This window comes from Mesoplodon mirus (assembly GCF_964341445.2).
Source record: "Mesoplodon mirus genome assembly, chromosome: 5".
Taxonomy (NCBI): domain Eukaryota; kingdom Metazoa; phylum Chordata; class Mammalia; order Artiodactyla; family Ziphiidae; genus Mesoplodon; species Mesoplodon mirus.
In genome coordinates, this window is record NC_138980.1 from 45,395,722 (window position 1) to 45,421,777 (window position 26,056).

Here is a 26,056-nt window from a genome sequence, read left to right on the forward strand (position 1 = left end):
CCCAGGTGTGACCAGGTGCCACAGCCATACATGAGCCAGAGGGGGTGGCCCAGCCAGCCCAGATAGCCCCCTGAACCACCTTCCCTTGGGTTCCTCACCCCTCAGACCTCTCCACATCCCACCCAGAGGGGAGGGCACTCCTCCCTCCTGAATACGATCCCCTCTCCAGACCTCAGAGCAGCTACACCGTCCTACCCTGGGGGAGCCCTGCACTGGGGGTGCTCAATCTCTGTGAGGTCAGGGCTGGGCCACAGTGGTGGGGGCAATGTCTGGGAGCAGGTGGACCCCAAGGGGGCAGTTGGGGTCAGGGAAGAAGAAATGAACTAGGGGTGGGAGAGGGGGTCGGATGCAGCCATGTCCTGGTATGGCGAACCCTAATCTAGCCACACACTCAGGGACATGGGAACCAGCCAGGAAATGACCGAGCAGTCCTGGACAGAGTCAGTGCAGCCAGAGGCCGAGATGCCGAGGTCCCTGCCCCCCAGCTCCAGGGTTGGTCGGCGGGGATCGAGGCCTGGAGAGCTCCAGTCAGGGCAGGGTTCTAAGCCAGGAACCTCTCCCTCATTTCTGAGCAGTTTCCACCAGCACCAATGACAAATTCATCCCACACCTACGCCTCACAGCACACGTGACCAGTGATGATGATGACGCCCTCAGCGCACAGGAAAACGGGGATGGGGACCCCCTGCTGCCCTCCAGGAGAGAGCAGGGAACCTGCTCAGGGGAAGCTGGGCCCAGCAGCTCTTCCCTGCCAGGGATAGGGCGGACTGGAGCCTGAGGAGGGTGGTTTGACTCAGGAATTCCGTGTCTAGGAATTTATGGCAGGTCTGTACAGGGAAACGCTCAGGAAGATGTCTGGACAGGGAAATTTCCGGCAGCGGGGCGGGGGGCCATAAACAACCCCCCCTCACACCTGCCACCATGGAAACAGCCGTGGAGGTGCAGGGCCGCTGTTTCCAGTTGGATGACAAGCCACGTGAAAACCTCCTGGGGGACACTGGGGGCAGCTGCCTTCGGGGAGAGGGACTTGGGCACCTACTCTTCTCTGTGATCTTTTTTTGTGCTATTGGAATTTTCTGTGCTGTGCGTCACTTTCCATGAAAACTCATGTTTCAAAAAAGGCATAATAGTAGCTTTAAAAGGAAGGAAATTCTGACACAGGTTACAACATGGATGATACTTGAAGACACTGTGCTGAGTGAAATAAGCCAGTCACCAAAGGACAAATACTGTATGATTCCATTTATATGAAGTCCCTAGAGTGGCCAAATGCACAGAGACTGAAAGAAGCAGAAGGGTGGTTGCCAGGGGCTAGGGGTGTGGGGAATGGGGAGTTAGTGTTTAGTTGAAGATAGAGTTTCAGTTTGGGAAGATGAACAGAGTCTGGAGATGGATGGTGGGCATGGTTATACAACCACGTGGATGTACTTTTTGTTTATTAATCTACTCATTTACTTATGGCTGCGCTGCAAGGCTTGCACGATCCTAGTTCCCCAACCAGGGATCAAACCCGCACTGTCGGCAGAGAAAGCGCCGAGTCCTAACCACTGGACCGCCAGAGAATTCCCAACGTGGGTGTACATTATGTCACTGAACTGTACACTTAAAATGGTCGCGTGGTAAATTGTGTTATGTGTATTTTATCACAATTTAAATAAGTGAAAGGGTTTCCCTGGTGGCGCAGTGGTTGAGAGTCCACCTGCCGATGCAGGGGACACAAGTTCGTGCCCCGGTCCGGGAAGATCCCACATGCCGCGGAGCGGCTGGGCCCGTGAGCCATGGCTGCTGGGCCTGCGCGTCTGGAGCCTGTGCTCCACAACGGGAGAGGCCACAACAGTGAGAGGCCTTTGTACTGCAAAAATAATAATAAATTAAATAAATAAATAAATAAATAAATAATAAATAAGTGAAAAAAATGGCAAACAGACCTAAGCCAGTGGCTAGTCCTGGGATTCCTCATCCTCCAGCCCCATCTGGACCCTCTAAGCCCCCTCCCCCAAGCCTGTCCTCCCTGGCTGCCCCTTCCTGCCTCACCATCTCCACTGGAAGATGGAGGTCACTGATGACTCAGCCCCTCAAGTCCTTCCGAGGCAATGCTTCTCGGGATGGCCATCTTTGTGGAAAATGTGTTTTCTTTATGTTGTACTTTGAAGCCAGATGGGCACCTGCAAATGTGCCCGGATCTCCCCTCATTCCCGGGCTTGGCCTCGGCCTGCGGCCAGGGACAAAAACCCTCGGACTGGAACGAGAGATGGGTGCTGTGACCCCCCACTTGCCGGGCATCAAGGTTTGAGGTCCAGCCCTCCCAACCACAGAGGCCCTATGCTTCATCCCTGGAACCCCAAATCTGAGTCTGCTCACCTGTCCTGTGGGCTGGAGCTCCCACACACAGGGCTGCATGGAGAAGGTTCTGGAGAGCCTCCGGCAGGGCTGGAGGTATTGCATGCTCATCACCCCCCATCCCTGCAGGCTCTTTCTGGGCACGTTGCACCCCCACCAGTCCCACTCCTACCAGTTCTACCCACCCACCCCCGCCCCCCCCCGCCCCCCCGCCACGGACCTCCTGAGACTGATTTTAGGTCAACTTGCTTTTTAGAACTATCAGCCTCATTCTCAGCCAGGACATCAGGTGCATTGCGCTAGTTTTATTTTGCAAAGAGCCAGCAAGGCAAACACCTCACTAGGAACAGAGTAAATGTTCTACCTGAGCCCCCCAACTCCACTGCTGCCCCAAGCACCACAGGAACCACCCCCTCCGCCACGCTAGGGAGGGGGAGGGCAGCCCACCTGGTCCTGCAGCTCCGCACCACTTGAAGGAGGCCGGAAGGGGAGCTGCAGGGCGGTTAGGACGAGGGCTGCTTTATTAGCAGCCATAGGTAGGCGCAGGACCCAGGTCCTCATCTGCATATGCCGAGCCCCCTCTGCCACGTGGAGCTGCTGTCTTTCAGGCCAGCGGAGACCCTCCCTCCGGTCTCTTGTCCAGGAACCTCATCCCAGTCACAGGCACTGCCCACTCGAGGGCAGGGACTCTTCTGGGAGGTGTCCACTAGGGCTGGAATCCTGGGGCCAAGAGTTCTGCCCGCCACAGAGGTCCCTGGGGACTGCTGTTGTTTGCTCTCCTGGGACCAGGTGTCCTTCCTGGGAGCTGCAGCAGCCACCATCTGCCTCCCAGGCCTCCACTCCCAGGGCTTCCAACAAAAGCCAGTCTGGGAGCACAGAGCGGGCCCTGGCCATCGCTGGATGTGAGCTTGCGGCAGGAGAAATCTAGGGCAGCACCAAGTCTCGGTCACAAACTCCCCAGGAGCTCTGACCCTCTGGGGAGTTGTGCACTGCCAGGGGCGTGTGTGGGGGGGTGGTCCCTGGGAGGCAGTTGTGGCCCCTTGGGAAGGTTGGAGACGACTCTTGGGAGAGGACTTGCCAGGTGGGCAGGGTGGGCTGGGCAGAAGGCAGGGCCAACTGAGCTCAGGGACCCAATGGGTGAGGTCTGGCAGTGGGCACTGAGTGGGAGGGGAGGGGGTCGGCCAGTTGCGCTGCAAAAGCCTCGCGACGGGGGTGGGGCAGCTAAGAGGACCCTAAGCAGAGCTGAGGGCTCCCTCTTACCTGGAGGCAGGTGTGGGGCTGGTAGGAGGGGGTCCTGGAGATGTTCAGGGGACCCAATGATGGTGAAGACACAGGAGGTGAGAGGAAAGGAGGGGGCAGGGGGAAGCTGGGAGGGGGGACCAGAGAGCACGGCGGGTGGTTTTGTAGGGCTGGAGGAGGGAGAGACCCTGCATCCCCCGCCATCTGTGGGCTTCTGGACCTGGTGTCAGAAGCGGGTGGGCAGGCACAGAAAGCTCACAGCAAATGCTGCAGTCTTCAAATTATGTTTTGCATGTGCCAACACTGGAAGGAAACACTTCTCATTTCCAGCAAATACGAAAACTGAGCTGGGAATGAACACACCCAAGTCCCCTACATACAAACCTTCAAGTTGAGAACGTGGGTTCCATCAGCGTCAGGCGTGAGTGAAACTGGTTTGCCTCCTTTTTGCCCTCCGTCTCCTACTGCTGACGATCCTTCAGCTCTACCGTCTCCCACCTCCTCCCCCTCCTCCAGTCAGTCACTCTTCTCACCTGTTCACTTGACGCCAGCCCTGTATGCCAGCTGTGGTACTGTACTACTGTACTTTTCAAGGGACTGTACTGTAAGGTTCAAAATGTTTTTTTGTTTTTTATGTATTATTTGTGTGACAAGTACGATAAACCTATTACAGTACAGTACCATATAGCCGATGTTAGTTGGGTACCTAGGCTAACTTCGTTGGAACAAATGGGACTTGCAAACGCGCTCTCGAAACAGAACTTGCTTGTATGTAGGGGACTTACTGTATTCTAGAAAACACTCTGGAGGCGGGGCCATGCCCTGGGGGAAATAGGACCCTGTAGCGCAGCCACAGGGAAGCCACGGGGGGGGGGGGGTCCCCACATGGGGTTTGAGAACTCCCAGGCGCGCCTGGGCAGACACTCCCTGCGGTCAGGCCAACTCCCCTGGCAGTGAGAGGTCACCCCCAGATTTGCCCCCAGGAAATAACTGACTGAACCTCACAGCTTTAGATCAATATTTAATTTTTAACTTTAATGTGCAAATAAATAGAAAAGGAAAACTACATTCAAAACAGCTGCAAAGGAAGTACAAGCCCCAGAACAGAAATTCTTCAAAAACAGAAGAGATGCTCCCTAGAAGCATGCAGGGTGGGGGGCTTGGTGGGGTATGGCCCGCACCCCAGGCCCAGGCAGAGGCACAGGAGGGGCTGCGGGCTCCCGAGGAGGACGGCTGCCGGGAGGGTCTGGTTCAGGAATTCTGATAAGTTTCCTTCTTATAAAACAAGGATGCGTACAAAGTGCATGGATTACACGTGAGAAAACACGGGTGAAGAGACACCCAGGTGGGACAGGTTGGCCTTGGAATCGCCCAGGCCTGGAGTCACAGGCTTTGCAAACCTCGAGTTCCACAGGTAAACTTCTAGAAACACGTCTCCAACTCCCGGAACCTTGGGTGTTTGGCACAGCTCAGCTGCAGGAAGGCAAGGGCTGCGGCTGGCAGAGGCAGCTGCACGGGGGTTCCTCCAGGCCCACGGGTCAGTGGAGCCCAGTGGCTGATGGTGTCAGGGGCCCGGCCAGAGCTTCTCATGGTGCAGGAAGTTCAAAAAGCTGGTTCATAGCCCGAACTGCTTGGCATTCTTGGCACAGAAGCTTTTTCCCCTCACACCATACCCGCCCTGGGTGGTGGCTGCCGGAATGGAGGTGTTGGGGCGGGTATGCAGAAGTCCACGAAGGGGGCTATCACCCCCAGAGAGGCCGTGGGACTTGGCCGTTGTAGAACTTACAACCACTAAGAGAGCATAAAGGAATAAATATGTGTGCATATATATACTTCTAGAATGTCCATCTTAGGTACACAACCGCACCCCAGGGCCCTCCCAGGGTGGGACCACTCGAGCTCAGCGGGTGCGGCAGGCCAGGCCCCCTCCCCTCACGTGCCCAGCGTCCAGCTGTCGGATCAACATGGGGTCTGAGTCTCTTTTTTTCCAGAGCAGGGTCTTCTGGGCAGTTCTGGTGCCGCCTGCCCACTCTATATCTGGATGTCAAAGCAGGATCCCAACAGTCTGGCTGAAAGGGCTCTTCTCACTTTCGAAGTGTCTGAGGACCCCAGGCAGGCACCCGCTGGGCCAAGCCGATGCCCGAACTGTCAGATGCAGGCTGTTGCCCAGCTTGGGAAATGTTTCTAGAAGCCTGGGAAGGACATGCTTTTCAAGCAGGTCCACCTGGGCCCGATGACTCCGATGTCAGGGACCCTCAAACGCTGACCCTTCCTGAACGTGAGCCCTCGCGCGGCTCTTCACCCACTTTCACCATACGCAGAAAAGGACCAGCGGTGCCCGAGCCTGGGGATTTGGCATGTGTGACGGGAGTAGCCCAGCAGGCATGTGAACGCACTCACTCGTGCCTTGACCGGTGCACTGCTCCTCCCCCTTCCAGTGGGGACTGAGCCCCTAGAGTTCAAGTGCGGGGAGTGGTTTACGTCTGGCACAGGACGGGCCCAAAGGAAGCGGGGAAGCCGAGAGGGATGGCAGCGTGGGGCCGAGCGCCGACACAACGCGCCCTTCTCTGGAGCTCACAGCCCGTAGCAGCAAGGCTGGGGGACGCTCTGCTCCCCGCACACTGTTCATGAAGACGCCCGATGGACACACAGGCCGAGGAAGCAACTGCACTAAGTGCGAGTCGTGGTGCCCGTGTGGGAGCGTCAGGGCGAGGCCGGGCGGCGGCTGTACTGCACTCGGTAGCGGGTCACCGGCAGCCCGTGCACATGAGCCGTCTCGCAGAGCGTCTTGCAGGGCACCATGTCCTCGTCCTCCTCGCCCATCAGCCAGTCCTGCACCAGGCTGGCCGCCTCCCCCGGCACGTTGTCCTCCAGCCAGCGGCTGTGCCACTCCTCGAAATGCTGGTGGTGGCGCAGCAGGACCAGGGGCTGCACCTGCAGGGGGTGGGGGGAGGAGAATCAGGATGGCCCAGGCACCCCACACAGCTGTGGGCTGGCCCCCAGGTTCCCGGGACGTGGGCAGGGAGGGGCACCTGCTTGGCCCGGCCGAGCGTCCCGCGGCGGTACATGTAGTCCTCGGAGTTCACGATGAACATCATCTTGTGGGTGCTGAGTTTGAAGCGGCAGTCCACGTTGCAGGCGCTCTCCACCCCGACCAGCCGCTTCCAGGAGCTCTTGGCCTCGCCCCGCAGCGCGCGCACCTGCTCACACTGCCACCTGCGGAACTTCTTGAGGTTCCTGGCGGCGAGAAGGATTTGCAGACTAGAAGGTCCTTGTGGCCCAGAAACACTGGGAAGATGCCTGACCTCCCAGGGTTGGAGAAACGCAATCTGAAGCAATGAAAACCACCACCCAAACCCTTTGATCCCGTGAAAACTAATTAAAACCCCGTCACGCTGGGTGCTGGCAATGGTGGGAGAGGCCCCCGGGCCCAAAGCCCCCTCACCTCTGCAGGAACACAGGCTTCAGGAGGAAGCCCTCAGTGGGCGAGCTGGACGCACCCTCGGTCCCCACGTACTGCTCCACGTACCGAGCCAGGTGCTTGGGGGACAGAGGGAGACACAGCCCAGGTCATCAGAGGCTCCCGGGGACTTTGTCCCCACCCCTCCCAAAGCACTAGGATAATAGCTGTTGAGGACCCTGATGTCTGATAGAGACCAGCAGACTGCAGCTCCCGATAAAGGGCTCAGCTGGACTGGGACACGCACACCCAGGCCACTATTCCGATGATTTATGGCATTTCGTGCTTAAGTGGATAAATCCCCGCTGTGTAACGACTTTTCTGTATCCATCACGTGAGAAGTTCACGTGGAACAGGAGGCCCCTGACACGGAGGAGAGCGGGGTCTGGGGGATGGTGGGCAGGAACAGACATCAGGACACAAACAGCAGGTAGGAAGAGGGAGAGCACTGGCAGGGCTTGTGGGTGAGTAGAGGGGGGGCCCGAAGCGGTCACCAGGTCCAGGGCAGACATGGCCTGCAGCGTCCGAGGGATCCTTCAGCTGCTCACCATCCTGTTAATTTAGCACGAGGCTCCTCCAGACTCAAGCTTAACAAAACCACATTTGCTGGAAACTTCTGGAAGGGACCGGGTGTGCAGGCCCCTACCCTCGTTTTGGAAAGTGTTTCCAGCGAAGGGCACTGTGAAGGGAGCCCCCGAGGCTGTGGTGGGCGGTGCCCCAGCTCTGTGAAGGCGGCTTGGGGCTTCTGGGCCCTGCTCCCTGGCGTGCGGGCACCAAGTGGAATGTGCACCTCAACGTGTGGGCCAGGAGGGTTTTCTCCTGGTGGTCAGGGGGCACCCAGAGCTCTGAGCTTCAGGCATGGGGAGCGCAGCGGCCTCATGTCACAGGGTCTGAGTGACTGGGCTGGCCATGGGCGGATGGCACAGTGTCGGCAGCAGGTAGCAGGAGCTGGGGTTTGGGGGGAAGCTGGCCTGGCTCCCACACGGCCTTCCAGCCCTGGGACACACCCCTGGCTCCTGAGAGGCCACCTGCAATTCCCACCTCCTGATGCGTTTCCAAGGAGAATGTTCAGCCTGCACAGAGGCTTCTCCGGTGGACGTTTTGCGGCCTGTGCTCGGCCAGCATGTGCATGGGCTCCCATGGTGGGAACCCCATGATGCTGCCTGTGGCTGCCCCCGGCCCCCATGGTGTGTACAAGGCACAGAGCACAGGGCTGCGGTCCTCACCTGCACCTCTAGTGGGTCCTCTGTCTGGGCTTCCTCAGTGTCCAGGAGCTCAATGGTCATGATCACCTGCCCTTTGCGCTGGAGGAACATCACCTGGGGAAGGAGGGGGACAAAGAGCCTGAAGCCACGAGAACAGCCCAGGCCGGCAGAGGATGAGGTCCAAAGGTCATCAATGATCCCTGTTCACCAGCCTCCAAGCCCCATCCTTCCTTGAGGGACCACGTGCTGGGCGCCCACCTCACAGGCCCTGTGGTGCCCTCTGGGGCCAGGGCCTGCATCCAGAGGCCCAGCGAAAGCAGCACACGGTACTGGGCTCCTGTCGTGGGCGCCCGCCGTGCTCCCCCCAGCCTCGTGTGGGGCTGAGCGTGGCTGGCCTCTCACCTTAAAGCAGTTCTCGTCAGCCATGCACCGCTCGGCCTTCCACTGATAGCTGGTCTCTCTGGCGGCGCGGACACAGCGGGAGGACAGGTTCCCGCCGGCAGCACCCCGCTTCTTCTCGTTCAGGTAGAGCTCCACCACCTTCAGACAGACATCGTCGCTCACGAGGTGGTGCAGCTGCCGGCGAGGGAGGGCAGGTGAGTGCCTGGCGTGTGCCCGCCAGGAGGGCTGAGGCACAGCCACCACTCCCACCTCCTGCTGGAGCCCCTACCTCACCCAGAGACGGTGTGGCAAAGTCCACGGGGTGGGGGTGAAGACCAGCGTCCAACGGGCTGTGCAGGGCGACCTCCATGCCGGATGCAGACCAGAGCAAACTAGGCCAGACTAAACCAGACCAGACTGGGGCAGACCAGGCCAGGCTAAATCAGAGCAAACTAGCAAACTGGACCAGACCAAACGCGAGACCAAACTAGACCAAACCAGACAAGAGCAAACCAGAGCAAACTAGAGCAAACTAGAGCAGACCAGCAAACCCTGCCTGGGTATGAGAAACGCACAGAAAAAATACAAAAGAAAATGTGCCAAAATGGGGATGGTAATCATAAAAGCAGTGATTATCTTCTCCCAGTGTTCAGTCATAAACACAAGTAATTCCTTTAATACCTATAAGCATACTTAAAACCTTTAGGCTTAGGATGAGACAAGGATTGGAAAAAGCCGAGGCCGGTGGGAGTCGGCCCCTCTGTGCATGAGCTGTGGCCCAGACAGGCCACTGCAGACTTAGGGCCTCAGGCTCTGCTCTGTGTGTCCCTCTGCTGAGTGCACACAGCAACGTGTGGACACACATGGGTCTCATATGGTGCCTGACATCCGGCACATTCCCAATCAACATTAGCTGCTGTTACTGAAAAGAAGAAATGCTACTTTAAAAAATAAATAAATAAAAGGAAGTAAAGAGTGTGGATACGACGCTGCAGGTTACGGGTGTTGCGTGGAGGGGCCCTGGGAGCCTCACGTGGGGGTCCTGCCCTCACTATGGCTCCAACTAAACAGCTCCATTTTTATTGCTTCTTTTACCTTTTAAAACACGTTTTACAGGGGACATTTGTGGAGAGAGTAGTTTGTTTTTTTTTTTAAAAGGCATGAGTCAAAGTATATATGGTCCAATCCTCCTGGTGCTACAGATGGAGCCGCCTTCCCGAGAGCTGTGGCCTGTTGGGAGCCGACTCACTCGGTCCAGGAGAGATGAGAGAGCCCTCCCCCCTGCCCCCCCGGGGCAGGACCAGAGTGGGCCAGGAATCTGGAAGCTTCCCCCCAAGGCTGGCTGTGCCTGCCTGCACCCCACCCAGGGGAGCGGAGGTCATGCACACATACGGCCCACAGGGGATGCAAAGCACTGCTCTAAGGGCCCAAATGGGAGCTCGTCCCTGGAATCCTTCCCAGGTGGACGATGAAGGAGCCAATGGGCATCTTGACAGGAATCGCAGAGAATCACGCTGCCTGGACACAGCCAGACGCTGAGTTTATACAGCTTCAAAACCAGGGACTCTATCCCAGTGTCAGAAATCAGCAGCGGGTGCCCGTGAGTGGGGGGTGGCTGGAGGGGGCACGGGTGGTGTGTCCATTTGTGAAGACCCACCAAGCTGCACACTGAGGAGTCGGCACTTTTCTGTATGTGTTTTACTTCAATAAGAAATCTGTAAAACCTGGAAGGAATTGCCATTTTTAGAACGTTTCTAGTAACTGTACCTGGGTGGCAGAGTAATGACATTATTCCTTCCTCCGCTTCTTTTCCACTTTACGATGAACAGCCTCACTTGATAACCAGGAAATGAAGTCGAGTTGAACAACAACTCGAGTGGTCACCAAGCAGGACCCACGTCCCGGGACCACACCCAACTTGTCTGAGGCTTTGCTGTTTATATACTTATGACCAATTTCCTCTTGTTGACATTCAGCTGTGGGTGATGCTGATGCACGTCACTGATATTCCCCAGCCAGGAAAAGTGGGCCCAACGTTCTTTACATGTTGCCAAACAGCCCTCACGAAAGGTTTTTCAACAGGGGCTCAGACATATCCTCGCACAGGCACATCCACAGCAGCACAGGTCGCCACCGCCAAAAGGTGGAAACAACCCAAGTGTCCATCAACGGATGAAAGGAAGAACAAAATGTGGTCCATCCACACAACGGAATGTTATTTGACCATAAAAATGGATGATATACTGACACACGCTACAGTGTGGATGAACCTTAAAAATGTTAGGCTGAGTGAAAGAAACCAGACACAAAAGGCCACATAGTATGTGATTCTGTTTATGTGAAATACCCAGAATAGGCAAATCCAGAGAGACAGAAAAGGGCTGGGAGAGGAAGGATGGGGAGTGACTGCTAATGAAGACAGGGTTTCTTTGGGGGAAGATGGAAATGTTCTAGAACTAGTCAGAGATGATGGTTGCACAACACTGCAAATGTGCTAAATTCCACTGAAACGTTCACTTAAAACTGGAGAATTTTACAAGAATTCTACCTTAATTGAAAAAAAAAAAAGGAAAGGTGCCAACCACAGGATCAACCACAGGCACAGGAGTGAAGGAGAGGGACTTGCAGGGAGGTGCTGCCCGCTTGCCCGCCCCACGCCTGCTCACCTGCCGGGCGATGCTCTGCACCAATTTGTCCATGGTGAAGCCCACATAGGCGTGGATGGTGAACATCTCGCGCAGGGTGTCCTCGTACTGCGTGGGGTCGATGCTGCCCTCCAGCAGGCTCCGCACCATGTCCAGGAAGGCCGGGTAGTATTCCTCCAGCTCCACCTCACCTGAGGGGGCAGCACTGTGGTCACCGAGGGCCCGGCTCCCATGCGGCCACCACCGGGAAGGATCTGGAGTCTCCACTGAACGTGAGCAGCCCACGTTCACCGCCTCCCACCACAGGTGGCCCGTGGCTCTGGGGCGGCTGCTCGGCTGGCCCGCCTCCCCTCCCGGATCTCAGAGGCAAGCCCCCATGGTGTCATCCCTGGGCCCAGGGGCTCACTTGGCTGCTTCAGCCGCAGCTCCATGGCAGGGTCATTGCCCTTCTCCCGGCGGCCCTCGCAGAGCAGTTTCTCCCTTTCCTTCTCCGTCCGGTACTCCAGGAGTTGCTTCTGTGCCTGGCGGTAGATCTTCAGAAGCCTGGAGCACAGGGTCTGATGGAGGCGCAGGAAGAAATACCAGTTGTTGTTGGCGAAGAAGAGGCTGTAAACGTCGTCCAGGGGCTTGTGCTGCGGTGGGTGCTGCTCCGTGGCTGGTGCCTCGCCCGAGGCCCCCTTCTCCTCCGGGGCGCTGCTCTGCGGTCCGGACGCTGGCTTCTTCCGGTCACCAGGGTCTGCACTCTGCCCCTGGGGGCTCCCCCGGCCCTCATCGGCGGAGTCCTCGGACACGCCCAGGTCCAGCTGCTGGGAGAAGAAAAGGCTGGGCACGAACTGGTGCACCAGCTGGTGGATGGTGCCCTGGTCCTCCTTCTGGATGGCCGGCTGCCGCTTCACGTAGTAGCTGATGAGGGCGGCCGCGTCCTCCAGGATCTGCCGGTCCTCGTACACGAAGATGAGGTGCGGCTCGCTGGAGGGGGCGCTGCGGCCCTCCGAGTGCTGCTCCTGGTGCTGGGGAGACAGGGCGGCCGTTAGACGGGAAGCGACCCACTGGGAGAACTCCAAGTAGGGGGTCCAGGGCCATGGGGCTCTGAGGGCATCACAATGGTTGGGGGCCCAGCTGAGCTCTGGGACCAAAATGAGGCCGAACTCCCACTACCAAGGCCTGCAGCAGCACTCAGAGGCTGGCGGGACCTAGGGGAGCATCACCCTGATTATTCGAGTCCAGCTGACACAGGCTGCCTTGGGGGTGAGGAAGGCTCAGGGAGGACCATGGGCCTCTGCCCACCATCATTCATTCACAGACACTTGGCTAGACCCCAGAAAACCTGCGACTGCTTGCACTCCGGCCCGGCCCCCCCCCAAGCCCTGCACACCCGGTCCGTCACCACCCCGCAACGTCCCCTGCCTCTGTCCTTTCCCCGCCTGTCACCAGCCCTTCCATGGTCCTGCCATCACCCGGTGCCGGCACAAGCCTCCCACCTGCTCGCTCCCGTTCACCAGCCCATGCCAACCACTCCCGAGTCCAGAGCCACACAGGAGCATGGTCGGCCCTAGTCACCCCCCTCTGCTGACAATGGCAGGGTGGCCTCAATCCGCCTTCTGGGCCAGCCCTATGCTGGGTGCTATGGAAACACCCATCCTCACCCCTACGCAGCCCTGCGAGGGCAACGGAGGCAGAGAGAGCTGGCCATCTGCCCGAGGCCAGGAGAGCCAGAGCTTGGGCGCAGGCAGCCTGCCCCGACCCCGGCTGAGGAGGGCCTCACCTCGTCATAGACGCTCTCAATCTCATTGAGCAAGCTCTTGGAGCGAAGGGCCTTGGTGTCATTCTGCTTGAAGTTCACAGCCTGGTGGTCCAGGGACTTAAGGTACGCCTTCTCATACTGCTCCCGCCAGATCTTGTTGAAGCCCTGCTGGGCCTCTCGCCACTCCTCCTCTTTGGCCTTCAGCCTGCAGGGCCAGAGGGGCTCAGCACAGGGACAGCCCGGGACACCCGCCCGAGTCATCCCTGTGCAGGGCCAGCCTGTCTTCCACCCACAGACCCACTGGACATGTTCCACACTTGGGAGAGCCAGCTCCAGGCCTGTGCAGCGGGCTCCGTGCTGTATAAAGGAGGGAGGGGGTAATGGCCCCATGGAACCCGCACAGCCAGCCACAGCCACATCGCTGTCCTGACCCACAGGACTGACTGTGCTCTATGCAGCTGCTGGCTCGACCGCCGGGCTCCCTTGCTCAACTGTGAACCCCGCAATGGAAGGGACTGCGTCGGGCTCGCTTGGCTCTGTAGCCCAAGGGCTGGGCACAGCACCTGGCTGAGGGCAGCCACTTAACCAATACCTGTTCACCAGCACAGTGCGGGCCCCAAACATATGATTAAATAAAAGGCAAGCCGTGATATAGGACGGTCCCATTTGTGCTTTAAAATAGTTACTTTTCATGTTCATGTTTAGATATGGTTATGTGCATGGCAGAAAGTTCTAGGAGGACACAAACAACTGTTGACAGTTGTGCTTTCCTCTCGGGAATGGAATGGGGAGATGAAGCAAGACTGGAAAACACTGTAGTCAACCAGACTGAGACCCCAGGGACCCCCTCACGATTACACCCATGACAAACAGCACTAATGAGCTGCTGGGGGGCTCCCTGCAGCAGGCAGGGTGGTCAGAAGTGTGACACCTTTTCAGGACAACGGGGACAGCAGTGACAGGGTTCTTCTTGAGGCTCTCAATGATCTCCGGAGCCTTGTCGCCGTAAATGCGGTGGATGGCGCGGCGCTGGATCACCTCCGACGTGCCCCCCAGACAGTCGTCCAGCCGGAACTTCTCCTGGTCTTCCGGCGCCATCCGGGAGAGCTTCTTCTGCACGCTTTCCAACACCCGGATCGTGGCCAGGTTGGTCTCCAGGACAACGTCTAACTATGGAAAGGAAAGCAGAAAGGGGTCAGCTGTCGGGGCATCAGCGGGGCCCTAGGGATGGGCCTGGGCTGGCAGAAGGGATGTGCAGAACTGAGGAGGGGACGACAGACATCAGGGTGTGGTGGCCCTGACATGGGTCCGGAGGACTGGAGCGAGCATAGCTGGTTACGGGGGTGAGGGGGCGGTCCAGACCTGGGCAATGATGGCATCACCTGGACCTCACCACTGGTGGACCCATCTGAGGAGGGGAATGGGTCCTAGGCTGACCCTTTCCACAGGCATCAAAAGCACGTTACACTCAGCAATGAAGAGGAAGGGACGCGTGGTACATACGGCCCCTGGTGACTCCCCAGAACATGTGCTGGGGGGAGCCAATCCCCAAAAGTTATATACCATGTGACTGATTCCACTTAGGACAAAGTGAAGGAGATGGAGGATAGGTTGATGGATGCTGGGAATTGGGGAGGGAGGTGAATGGGGATATAAAGGAACAGTGTGAGAGATCCTCCTGGTGGGGGAACGGTTCAGTATCTTGGCTGTGGTGCTGGATACATGGACCTTCACAGGTGAGAGAACCACACAGAGCTAAACACACATGCACATGCTTGTGCATAGATACCCTGCCCCACCCCGTGCCCCCCACGAATACGAGTCCAACTAGGGAGACGTGAATAAGATCATGGCCGGGTCAATGTCCACATCCCAGCTCTGACACTGTGCCAGAAATTTACAAGCTGTTACCACTGGGGAAAGGGCACCCGGATCACTCTGTGTTATTTTTTAAGCTGCATGTGAATCTACAATGATCTCGGTAAAAATTTTTATTAAAAAAATTAACTTAAGTGAACCTAATTTTAGTTAATGAAAACACACACACACACACACACACACACACACACACACACACACACACACACACACACACACACACACACACACACACACACACACACACACACACACACACACACACACACACACACACACACACACACACACACACACACACACACACACACACACACACCCCCCCCACCCCCCCCACCCCACCCCAATGCCTAGCCAGCCTGGAGGCCAGCAAGGCAGAAAAGGGAGGCTTTCAGGAGCTGCCCCCTGCTGGAAAGCTCTGGAATCCCTGATACTCTAAAGGAGACCAGAGGGCTCAAGGAGGATCAGGATACATCCCCAGGGTGCAGAGGAGATGAACTGGGGAAAGCGAGGGCAGGGCCGTGGAGAAGGTGGGCCCGCACACACACCTCGAAACGCTCGTCCTCACAGCGGTGCAGCTGCTCCTCATAGGGCGTCTTCTTGGAGCTGACGAAGGTGGAGTCCTCTGACCAGGAGGGGAAGGACACCCAGGTGTCGTTCAGTACCTGCACCAAGAGGAAATGCCGTGACCAGCGCGGCAGGCCCCCGCTGCCAGAGTGGTTTACTGTGTTGTCCAGCGTAGAAGATACGAGGATAAGTAACAATACTGATTTTACAGGAAATTACCTTATCATACAAATAGTAAAATTACTTTTAAAGTGGTTTTAAGAGAAAATGTGGCTTTGATCAAGTGAACAAATCTTACTATCAATACTCTGGGGTTAGCAAACTTTCTCTGTAGAGGGCCAGATAAATATTTTAGGTTTTGCAGGTCATTTGGTCTGTCAGGTCTACAGGGATACATCGTTTTATTGTGCTTCACAGATACTGCCTTTTTTTTTTTTTTTTTTTTTTAAAGAATGTGAAGGTTTGCGGCAACCCTGCATCGAGCAAGCTCATCGGTGCCATTTTGCCAACAGCATTTGCTCACTTTGTGTCTCTGTGTCACACTCTGGTGATTCTCACAATATTTCAAGCTTTTTCATTATTATTATATTTGTTATAGGGATCTGTGATCAGTGACTCGCTGAAGGCTCAGATGATGGTTAGCGTATTTTAGCAATAAAATATTTTAAATTAAGGTATATACATTGTTTTGTTCAGACATAACACTACTGTGCACTTAATAGGCTACAGTACAGTATAAACGTAACTTTTATATGCACTGGGAGACCAAAAAATTTGTGTGACTGGCTTTATTGCGATGTTTGCTTTATTGCAGTGCTCTGGAACCAAACCCACAATATCTCCAAGGCACGCCTGTACTCAACTCTGCTCTTGTCCTGGTAAAGCAGCCGCAGGCAGTATGTAAACAAATGGGCATGTCTGTGTGCCAATAAAACTTTACTTACAAACACAGGCAGTGGGCCGGATTTGGCTTATGGGCCATAGTCTGCTGACTCCCAGACTACATATCCTGGAATCCAGCAGGTACTCTTGAATTCTGGAAATGCAGTAAGCCTGTCTACTAACCCTGAAAAAGTGTTCAGTGGTCAAGCTAAACAGAAACATGCTGAGGGCAGTGAACCTGGAACAGAGTGGGCTCAAGGCAGAAATAAATCTCAGTCTAAATGACGGAGGAACAAGCCAAACCCTATGCTGGCGCCGTGTGCTCTGCGGCTTGCCAGAACCACCAGCAGGGTAAGAAACTGTCATCTCCACCCATGCATTTTGTTTTGGCACATCCCGGGCACCATCCACCATTCCTTATCGGGGGGATCGACCCTCGGTCTTCCGTGTGGAACACAGGAGGGGGTAAAGAGCATGCAGCACACAAGCTGACGTGAGCCCCGGGAAGCGCTACCTCCTTGCAGATGGCCGTCCTCCCGCTGCACTTGGGCTGCTGGTAGGTTTTGGGGAGCGCCCGGTAGCTGGATCCGATGCGCTTGCATGAGGCGTAGTCGATTTCCCGGCTTATTCCATCCCCGGATCTGTCACTCATGGGTGGGGCGAAGGACAGCTCTTTCACCCCCAGGAAGGACTTGAACTGTGCAAAGAGTTCTGGAAATTTCCTTCAGAAATAAAGACAAGTCGGAGGGAGGTGGGAGGGACAAATTAGGAGTTTGGGATTAGCAGATACACACTACTATATATAAAATAGATAAACAACAAGGTCCTATTGTATAGCACAGGGAACTATATTTGGTATCTTATAATAACCTATAATGGAACAGAATCTGAGAAAGAATAAATAAATATATATATCTGAATCCCTTTGCTGTACACCAAAAACTAACACAACATTGTAAATCAACTATACTTCAATTTTTTTAAGTCTAAAAAAAAAAAAAAAAGAAAGACAGACAAATGGTAAGTAGCATCCCGAGGGCCTTCAGAGAATGATCTAGAGACGTTAAAATGGCTTCATGTTGATGCCGGCAGTTAAAGATGGTCAGAATCAACATGAGAGAGGAGGGGCGAGAGGCAGAACGAGCATCCAACATGTGTGAAGTTGCCACGTGTGTGAATCTGCCCTCCAGCCCTCTGTCACCAACCAGGCCCCACCACTTGCGGGAGGTCCTTGAACACGCCAGATAAGATGACCTCGACTGGCAGAAGCTGGGGTCAGCAATGTTCCCTGACTGGAAGAGGCTGGGCATTAGGCCAAGGATCAGCAAACTAGTCAACCTCCCCACACCTGCCTGTAAATAGTGGGTCACGCCCACTCGCTTAGTATTGCCTGTGGCTGCTTGCGCATAATGCCAGAAGCTGGTTAGCAGTGACCCTTGGCCCTTGACAGATAAAATCTGCTTCCCAGCTCCAGGGCCTTCCTCCCTCATGAGGGAGACCCCCTCCCTAGACAAATTCTCATAATGTAATGGTCGTGCATGTCGATGGGAAGATTTTAACGCAACTGACCCCCAATGTCATCTGCATTAATGTTTAAATGAATATCAAATCCTACAGAGAGGGTGTAGGTATTTTGACAGCTGGTGTGATGATCCTGCCATGACTAAGCCTGGCAGTCTCCCTTCATTAACTATATGCCCCGAGGCGGCCCGCCTGTAAGGACCCCCGCCAACTCAGCTCACAAGGAAAACCCTCAAGCCAACGGAAATGCAGGGAAGGAAGACATCAACAACATCGGTGCAGAGGATGCCTGAGGTTACAGCAGGATAAACCACTCTGAAGGGGAGGCTTACCCCACTCCAGCCCCAACTCCAGCCATGCTGTCACCAGGTGGCAGCTCTCTGGGCCACTGCACTCAGCTGCCCGTGGGTGTACAAACCCAGAAAGAAGCTTGCCCATGCAAACAGAGGCCTCATGGTGGGGAGGGGGGTGGGCGTGAACGCTAACCCAGCTGGGCATCAGGTCAAGATGAGCGAGCAGAAGCCGCTTCATTTCTCCAATTTGCTGCACACCCCCGTGGCCCTCTCCCCTGCTTGGAGTCCCTAACTGCTGCTCACATGTCGAAACGGGAATAGCTGACCCTGACCGAGCTCAGAGCACTGGATTCTGAGCTGCGCAGATGTACTTCAATGTGAGCGTGTCCAAATCCACGTAAAAAACCATCCACATTTTAGCCGAGACTGTGTGACGCCTGCCACCCTGCTCTGGGTGGTTTTTCAGAGCGTTAACAGACCTTTAGCAGCCCCAGAAAGTTAACCCAAGTGAAAAGGTCACCCTGATGTGTCTACACTCTTGGGACCACCAAGGAAGCACCTCCTGATGACCCTAACTCGACCTTTGACTATCCCAGCCCAAGAGCATAATCTCAGCACGGATTACAGGGGGTAACTGGAGATAAACATCCATTGTTGCAGACCCTGCTGAGAAAACCATGGTACATACACTGTGCAGTCGCTAAAAACGATCGTTTGGGTCTAAGAATTGCTGAGTTTAAAAAAGAAAAAAAGAGAAAACTACAGCCCAGCCTGACAGTGTGATGCCGTTTATGTGAAACTCAACAGCCACACTCAGATCCCGAGAGCAGAGGATGAGCAAAGGGTGGGCTTCCAGACCGCATCCCCCTGAACTCGCCCATCACCACGCAAAGCTCTCTTATGAGAGCTTATCCTGGAAAGAGTGAGAGGTATCCGTTCTGGGCCTCAGTTTCCTCAGCTTAAAATGTATTGAGACACATCGAATGTGTTTAAATTCATGAGTTCATATAACGCCAAAGAAATTGGTCCCCTTTTCAGTTCCTAATTGGCCTGATGAGACAGGAAAGTGACTCATCACCCTGACACTGTAATAAAGGGAGAAATCAAGCATCTACCTTGGGTCATCAAAAGGTGATAAATTCTGTTGAGATGCTCTCTTTTGCAACCCGCGGTGAATGAATAAACAAAGGAATAAACCACAGAAAGAACTCAGAGGATACCACTGCCTCCTGACAAGACAGAAAGATGTGGGGGAATGTGAAGGTGCATTTGGCAAAATGCACCCACGCCATGGGGATGCCAATGCAGACACGGTAAGGAATAAACTTGCAGAGAGAACCTAGAGATGAAGAGGGACGCACAAGACGTATTAGAAAACAAAACCCAGACCACGAGGTGAGACTGAGCCGTGCGTCTGGCGGTGTCCGCCTGGGTTGGCTGCGCTGTAACTAGTGTAGGGAGGTGGTCACTCCCAAGCCAAGGGAGGGAGCATGACTGAGATGGCAGGTGGAGGGGCTCCTGGAGGTTGGCAATGGTCCATTTGTGACCTGGGTGGTGGGCATAAGGGTGTCTGCCTAATAATGATTCACCAAGCCGTTCTTCTGTTACGTGGTTTCCTGGATCTGTGTTTTGTTTTACATTTAAAAAAAAAGGTTAAAAAACTTTTTTAATTAATAGAAAGGGAATCAGGTAGCTGTCCCCAGGGGCCAGCAGCCTCTGGGGTTGTCTTGGGGGCTAAACAGGACGCCGCACACGTCATGTATAATGCGCACTCACTGTGTTCGAGATGCTATTTTAAGGGTCTTCAGGCAGAGTCCATTTGAAAGTTTCTGAAACCCTGCGCAGGTATATTTATGATCCCCCTTTGACAGAATGGAAACTGAGGCTCACGCGGGCCAGGAAACTCGCTGGGCATGACAGGGCTGGTGAGTGGGAAGCACACTGGGAGCCAGCAGACTCCCCTTCCCACAGCACAGGTGCATGACCTGCGGATGCAGTCACCTCCCAGGACAGCTCTGCCCCCTCAGAGGCTGCCAGGCCCTCGGGGGGCAGCTCACACAGGGCAGCAGGACGTGCTGGAAGTGGGTAACGGATCTGCTAACGGAGTTTCTCTCTGGGCAGCAGGGATGCTGTGTGGTCATTTCATTCTTCCCAGTAATTTCTGATTCTTAGAATTTTAAAAAGCATAATGAATCTCCAGGGAATTATGCTGGGTGAAAAAAGCTGATCCTGAATGGTTACACAGTGTGATTCCATTTACATAATACTTTTGCTATATAAACTTTAGAGAAGGAACACAGGTTTTAGGGGTTGTCAGGGGCTTGGGGTGTGGGAGGGACGTGGGTGTGGGTCTCAAAGGCCAACGCAAGGATCTTCATGGTTCTGAAGCTATTCAGTACCTGGACAGTGGTGGTGGACACACCAACCTTCACAGGTGATACAGCCATACACACACACACACACACAGGTAAAATGGGAAACCTGAAAAGGTGGGTGGCTTGTGTGAATATCAACATACTGGCTATGACACTGACTAGAGATGTTACCACGAGGGAACACTCCCCAGGACCTCCCTGTGTTCTTTCTTACAACTGCTGGTGAATCTATAATGATCTCTGTAACAACTTCAACTTAAAGACAAGATCGAAAAAAACACATATACCGTTTTCCAAAAACAATAGCCAAAAGAAGGGTGAAAGGAGTTTACGGAAACAAAACCCAACCAGGGAGCCCCGAGAAGTGTTGCTCACCCTAGAAATGGGCTGACCAGCTGGAGGAGCTCAGAGCCCGACACAAGCTCCTGGTTGAAGAGCGCAATGCAGCGGAGAAAGTTCTCGTAGACCTCCTGGCTCTTCAGCACCCTGCGCACCTGCGGGGAGAGCGAGTCAGGGGGCCCCTACCGGGCCCAACTCCTGCTCCTGAGCACACCTGGCTCTGCTATCACCAGGTGCACACAGAGTCACCAACACAGGCGTGTTCTAAAGGGGCCGGCTGTGGTCTGCAGCAGACTGCTCTCCGTGCAGTGATCTTTGGCTCAGATAGCATGTGCCTAGAGCCATCTCACTGGCTCTGCCCACTGACTCTGGACAGAAGCCTCAGGACCATCCCAGCTTTAGAGATGCCACACAGCTTCTGAGTGGCAGACACGTGCCCCCAAACTTGGTGTGGGCTCTGAGCTCTGCCTTTCCCACCTGTTTCGCTACCTCCTGCCCGCTGCCCACCACTGGCCGCCTGCCGCCTGCTCCCAACCCTGCCTGCTCAGATCTGAGCTGGGCGAGGCCAGCCTGGACGGGGGAAGGCCCAGAAGTCATGGGTCCCACCGGTCACCTTGTCAAAGAAGGAGAACTCCTGCAGAGTCCCGTACTTCCCCACGGTGGCGATGGACAGGTCTTTGGTACCACGGAGTTTCATTTTCTTCTGTGGAGAGAAATTCCATGCCATGGATGCTGTGTGCCTCCCACGGGCAGCCCCTGTGTCCATCTTTATTAGAATCATAACATCACCAACACTGAGCTCTCCTGATGGGAACCGCCATCAGGTGCTGGATGAGGTCTGCCCAAGACCCCCGTGGATGAACCTCTCAGGACCACCCACCTCAGCCTCCATGACCTAGTGAAGGGTTAAAGGTCACACAACCACTCTGCCCACAATCTGGGATCTAACTTTCAGCAGTTTAGCTCTTTTGATGTCAGGAGGGATTGTCATAGAGTAAGAACAGCCAGGGAAACATGCCCCTAGACACTGTATCAGAAACCTCTTCCCCTGCCTGTTTTGTCCTGTGGGCCGTGATGGTGATGGGAAGGGGACTTGAACTTGGCCACTCTGCTGAGACATCGAGGACACTATAGAACCATCTCCCACATGCCTGAAGAATGATGGGGATGTGTCAAGAGGACACAAGAGCCAGCCCAAAGGGCCCCACTGGCCAGATCTGGGACGGTTTAGGCATCCAGATAAACAGTGATAGTCACGGATTATAACCCGAGTCTATGATGATACACATAATTAAATAAATGGAGATGAAAAAAAGCTCTTCCTTACAGTAGAAAGCCAACTAGTAAATGCATAAGGAATGATGGAATTAGAAAATCACCATCACAGGTGATGAGAACAACAGGAGCTGGACCTCAGTGCCTCTCACCCCCTAGCAGGGCACCTTGTGCAGTAACCGACCTGCACAACTGTACATAAGGGCCCTGCCTGTGAAAGAGTTGTGATGGTGAAAAGGAGCAGACTGAGCAATACATCTGGTTTCTGCGAGACGAGGTGACACTCCTTCTCACACAATCTTGTGAGCCAGGGGGAACAGGTGACCAGCCACCTCACAGGTGAGTCGACTTCTCAAGGTCCCACAGCCAGTGAATTTCAAGCTGGACTAGAGCCTGGACTCAGCCTCATGCCCCAGGTCTCTGCATGTTGCTCCTCAAGTCATCTACGGACAAGGCCAGGCTGCTGGGTGTGCACGCATGCACACATCTATGTGCACAGCTGACAGTTACCTTGGCTGGTGCAGACACGGGACGGAGGAGTGAGGGCCGAGAGCGCTTTTTGCTGTGTTCTAGATTCTTCTCGTGCTCACTCTTTTGGACACTGTTCATTTCGCACGGCCCATTTCCTGTGAACTAAGGACACAAACACAGGAGGTGGTCAGCGTTGGAGAGACACAGCCGGGCCCGTCAGTGCTGGTTCTCACTGTATCCTAGTGCATGGAACCACTTGCAGCTCAGCTCGTGGCCCCAGCAAGCACTGTCTGCCACGGGCCAGGGGCTCTGTCCCAGTGCGAGGTGACCCTGGCTCTCAAGATGCTCACGTTTACTGGAGGAAAGACCCATGTACCCAGCTCACCACAGTCGCACACTGTGAGGCTGGGAGAAGGCTCATGGAAGGCCTCGATGGGCGAGGGTCCTGACAGGTGAGGGAGGGCTCAGTGGGGAGATACTGAAGCTGGGCCTTGGCGTGTGGGGCTCACCCAGCAGACCACTGACAGGGTGTCTACCTGTATGTTCGAGCGCACCACCGAAAGGAAAAGAATTTCAAGCTAGAGGACCAGCAACATGCAAGGTCCTGGCAGCAAGAGGAAGAAGTTGATGGTGCCAAGTTACTGGGGCAGGGGAGGAGGGGCTCCAACCAAGTTTGCAATCTTTCCTGTGAATAAGAAAACACATCTTGGGGACAATGTCATCACTTGGTGGGGTGCTCACTGATAGTCCCCCCAGGCTCTACACCAAGCACTGATTAACAGGTCAGGGTGCTGGCAATATTTATGAAGAATGGTTCTGGAAGGATCTATTTGGCATTTGCATCTGTATGAAAGTCAGAGCAGGCAGGGGGAAGGTGAACGGACCATGGATTTTCTTCAGGGCTGGGCTGGAGAGGCACACTGCAATCACCCCCACTATGTTCACGTTGCCTGCACCCACTCCCACCACGGGGCCTATATGCAGAGACACTACGTGAAGGGTGTGCTGTCAGCCCAAAGCTTGGGCTGGGTGAACAAATCGTGGTGCATCCAAACCAAACAGAGGCAACTGTCAGCTATGAGTTAGCTCTGTGTCTCTGTGTCCACTGTGTCACTGCTAGGGACAGGCATACATGATACACTGTTATGACAAACCGAAAAAACCCCCAGGGGCAGAACAAATGGGACGCCATCTTTTTTAAAAGGATAAACATTTGTTTGCACATTCAGAGGAGGTTTCTGGAGAGATACATACTATAAGACACTTGTAAGTACTTAACTCTGAGGAAACTGAGGCTAGGAAAAAGGGAAGTTAACTTTTCATACTTGATGCTCTCACGAATGCTTGATTTTTCTCATGAGCATGTACTTTTTTTATATTCATAATTATAATAATAAAGACCTATTGTTTAACTACAGGCAAAACCTGTCCCTTAGAGGATTAAGCTTCTTTGGGGGGATTAGTTATCCAAAGACCCAAGGCTGCTCCAAGAACCTAACGTGGAATAATTCTCAACTGGTATTTGCTGTAGATCCCAGAACAGGTGCAAACACCAATCCCTAAAGGAGGGGGACAGGTGACGATATGACGCGCTGAGTAGGACTTGGGGGGGTGGGTTGGGAGGAAAGGGGGTAACCCACTGCTCGCCTGGCTAAGCTCACCCAGCTGGAAGGCAAGCTCAGTACCACCGATCTTCCCCTAACAGTTCAGGCAGTTCTTTTGTTTCAGTTAAATGTCCCAATGTACAAATGCCTGAGGCAGAAGACCCCCAAAGACCATTCACATAGGGACTGGCTCGGCTTGCGTTTGTAAATAAAATTGTACTGGCACACAGCCATGCCCATTCGTGGACGTACGGGCCTGTGGCTGCTTTCTCGCTACCACGGCAGAGCTGAGTCTCTGCCACAGAGACTGTCTGGTCTGCAAAGCCTAAGATACTTACTGTCTGGCCCTTTATAGAAAAACTTTGCTAATCCCTGATGTAGGCGAAGCAGTCGAGTTTAATTAGGACAATATCAAATTTCACCTTTGGTTTCTTTTTCCTGCAGTTTTAACAGAAATCTAAAAGTTAATGAAAAGATCACTCTATATGACAAATTATTTATGAGCGTTTTAGTAATTTTTAAAAGTTGATTAAATCTTTTAAAATGTACAAGACAGTTCTAATTACACAATATACACTTAAAAAAACACTGCTGAATTGATAACAAATGCCATTTAAAGAAACTCTGCGGGCAGGTGCTTTTCTGAGAGAAATGCTTATTTTTCTAGGGTGGGCTTTGTCAGTGTCCAACTTGGTAAATGCCAAGTTGTGTCCACCAGGGGGCACTGCAACCACGGCCCTCAGAGGACGAGAGGCTCTACTCACCCCCAACCCTGACCCATCAAGATGATAACTCAGGGACCAAGGCCTGCAAAGAGTTCATGTGAGCTGTGCAGCAGCAAAAGCTGGCCAGGGACTTTCTTCCCTGAGGCCATGAGGGTGGGCTGCCCCTGGACCCTGAAGCATTGACAGCAATGACCCTGGGAAGGCCACCCAGGGATGCCACTGTGCACACATCTCTGCGGGGATGGGGTTCAGGGGAAAAGCTGCCAACGCCAGGGTCAGAGCTGAGATTTAGGCCAAGATCCAAGAGACCCAAAAACTATCCACCAACTGTACAAGGGAGCAACACAGGGCTTTACAGCAGGTGACAGCATGCAGCTTGGGCTCCTAGGGACACAGAGGCCCAAGCACCCGCAACCCTGGGCTAAGCCAACACAAGAAGGGTGTGAAGCGGGAAGGAAGTGGTGAGAGCCCTCTACTCCTCAGCCACGTGGCCTCCGGAGCCAGTTAGGAGAGTCTTTGATGAGCAGGAGCATACAGAGAAGGAAGATGGCAATGATGCTAGGACTGCCAAGGACAGTTATTTGGGAACAGGGAGAAAAAAACCAAGTAGGGATTCTGAAGTTCAGAGAGATCCACGGGGCAGATAATGGACTCAGAGGAGAAAGCTAGATTCGGGGATAGGGCCGTGAGGAGGCAGCTGGGCTGAGAGGCCCAGTGTAGAGGTGAGCTCCCTGCCCCTGGGGAGCCCAGACACGGGCTTCCTTCAACCGCCCCCCACCCCCCCGGTATCCCCCAAGAGCCTCCAGCAGGCCAGGCAGCTGGCTGGTCCTGGGGATGCAGAGGGAGACCCTGGGAGGAGGGGATGAGACGACCAGATGGGATTCTAGGCCTACTTTCCCAGCACAACCGCAGCTGCTCTTTCCGGAACACTGAGCACGAGCCAGGCCCTGCGAGAAGCACTTAAAGGACAACAGCTCAGTCCCCACCTGAGCAGGAGGGCCGGTCAGTCCCGTGTGAGAGAGAAGGCAACGAGGCCTGGGAGGTGACACGGCCTGCTCAAGCCTGCCTGAAGCACCCAGAACCCGAGGAGGCCCAGGCTGTGTGCTCACGGG

At 54.6% G+C, this 26,056-nt stretch overlaps 1 protein-coding gene across 2 annotated transcripts in view; it reads right to left on the reverse strand.

Moving 5' to 3' along the window:
* Positions 1-4,587: 4,587 nt before the first annotated feature.
* SIN3B (SIN3 transcription regulator family member B) overlaps positions 4,588-26,056 on the reverse strand; it is a 37,417-nt gene continuing 15,948 nt past the window's right edge. For both annotated transcript variants that reach the window (XM_082623041.1, XM_082623040.1), the window contains 14 exons: positions 22,655-22,777; positions 21,483-21,572; positions 20,906-21,024; positions 16,856-17,063; positions 15,441-15,557; positions 13,946-14,184; positions 13,036-13,219; positions 11,677-12,280; positions 11,292-11,461; positions 8,647-8,820; positions 8,266-8,358; positions 7,025-7,119; positions 6,612-6,816; positions 4,588-6,513 (listed from right to left, as the gene is read on the reverse strand). In XM_082623041.1, coding sequence (XP_082479167.1) covers positions 6,283-6,513; positions 6,612-6,816; positions 7,025-7,119; positions 8,266-8,358; positions 8,647-8,820; positions 11,292-11,461; positions 11,677-12,280; positions 13,036-13,219; positions 13,946-14,184; positions 15,441-15,557; positions 16,856-17,063; positions 20,906-21,024; positions 21,483-21,572; positions 22,655-22,777 — 2,652 coding nt within the window. In that variant the 3' untranslated portion in view covers positions 4,588-6,282. The remainder of the gene's footprint in view (positions 6,514-6,611; positions 6,817-7,024; positions 7,120-8,265; positions 8,359-8,646; positions 8,821-11,291; positions 11,462-11,676; positions 12,281-13,035; positions 13,220-13,945; positions 14,185-15,440; positions 15,558-16,855; positions 17,064-20,905; positions 21,025-21,482; positions 21,573-22,654; positions 22,778-26,056) is intronic.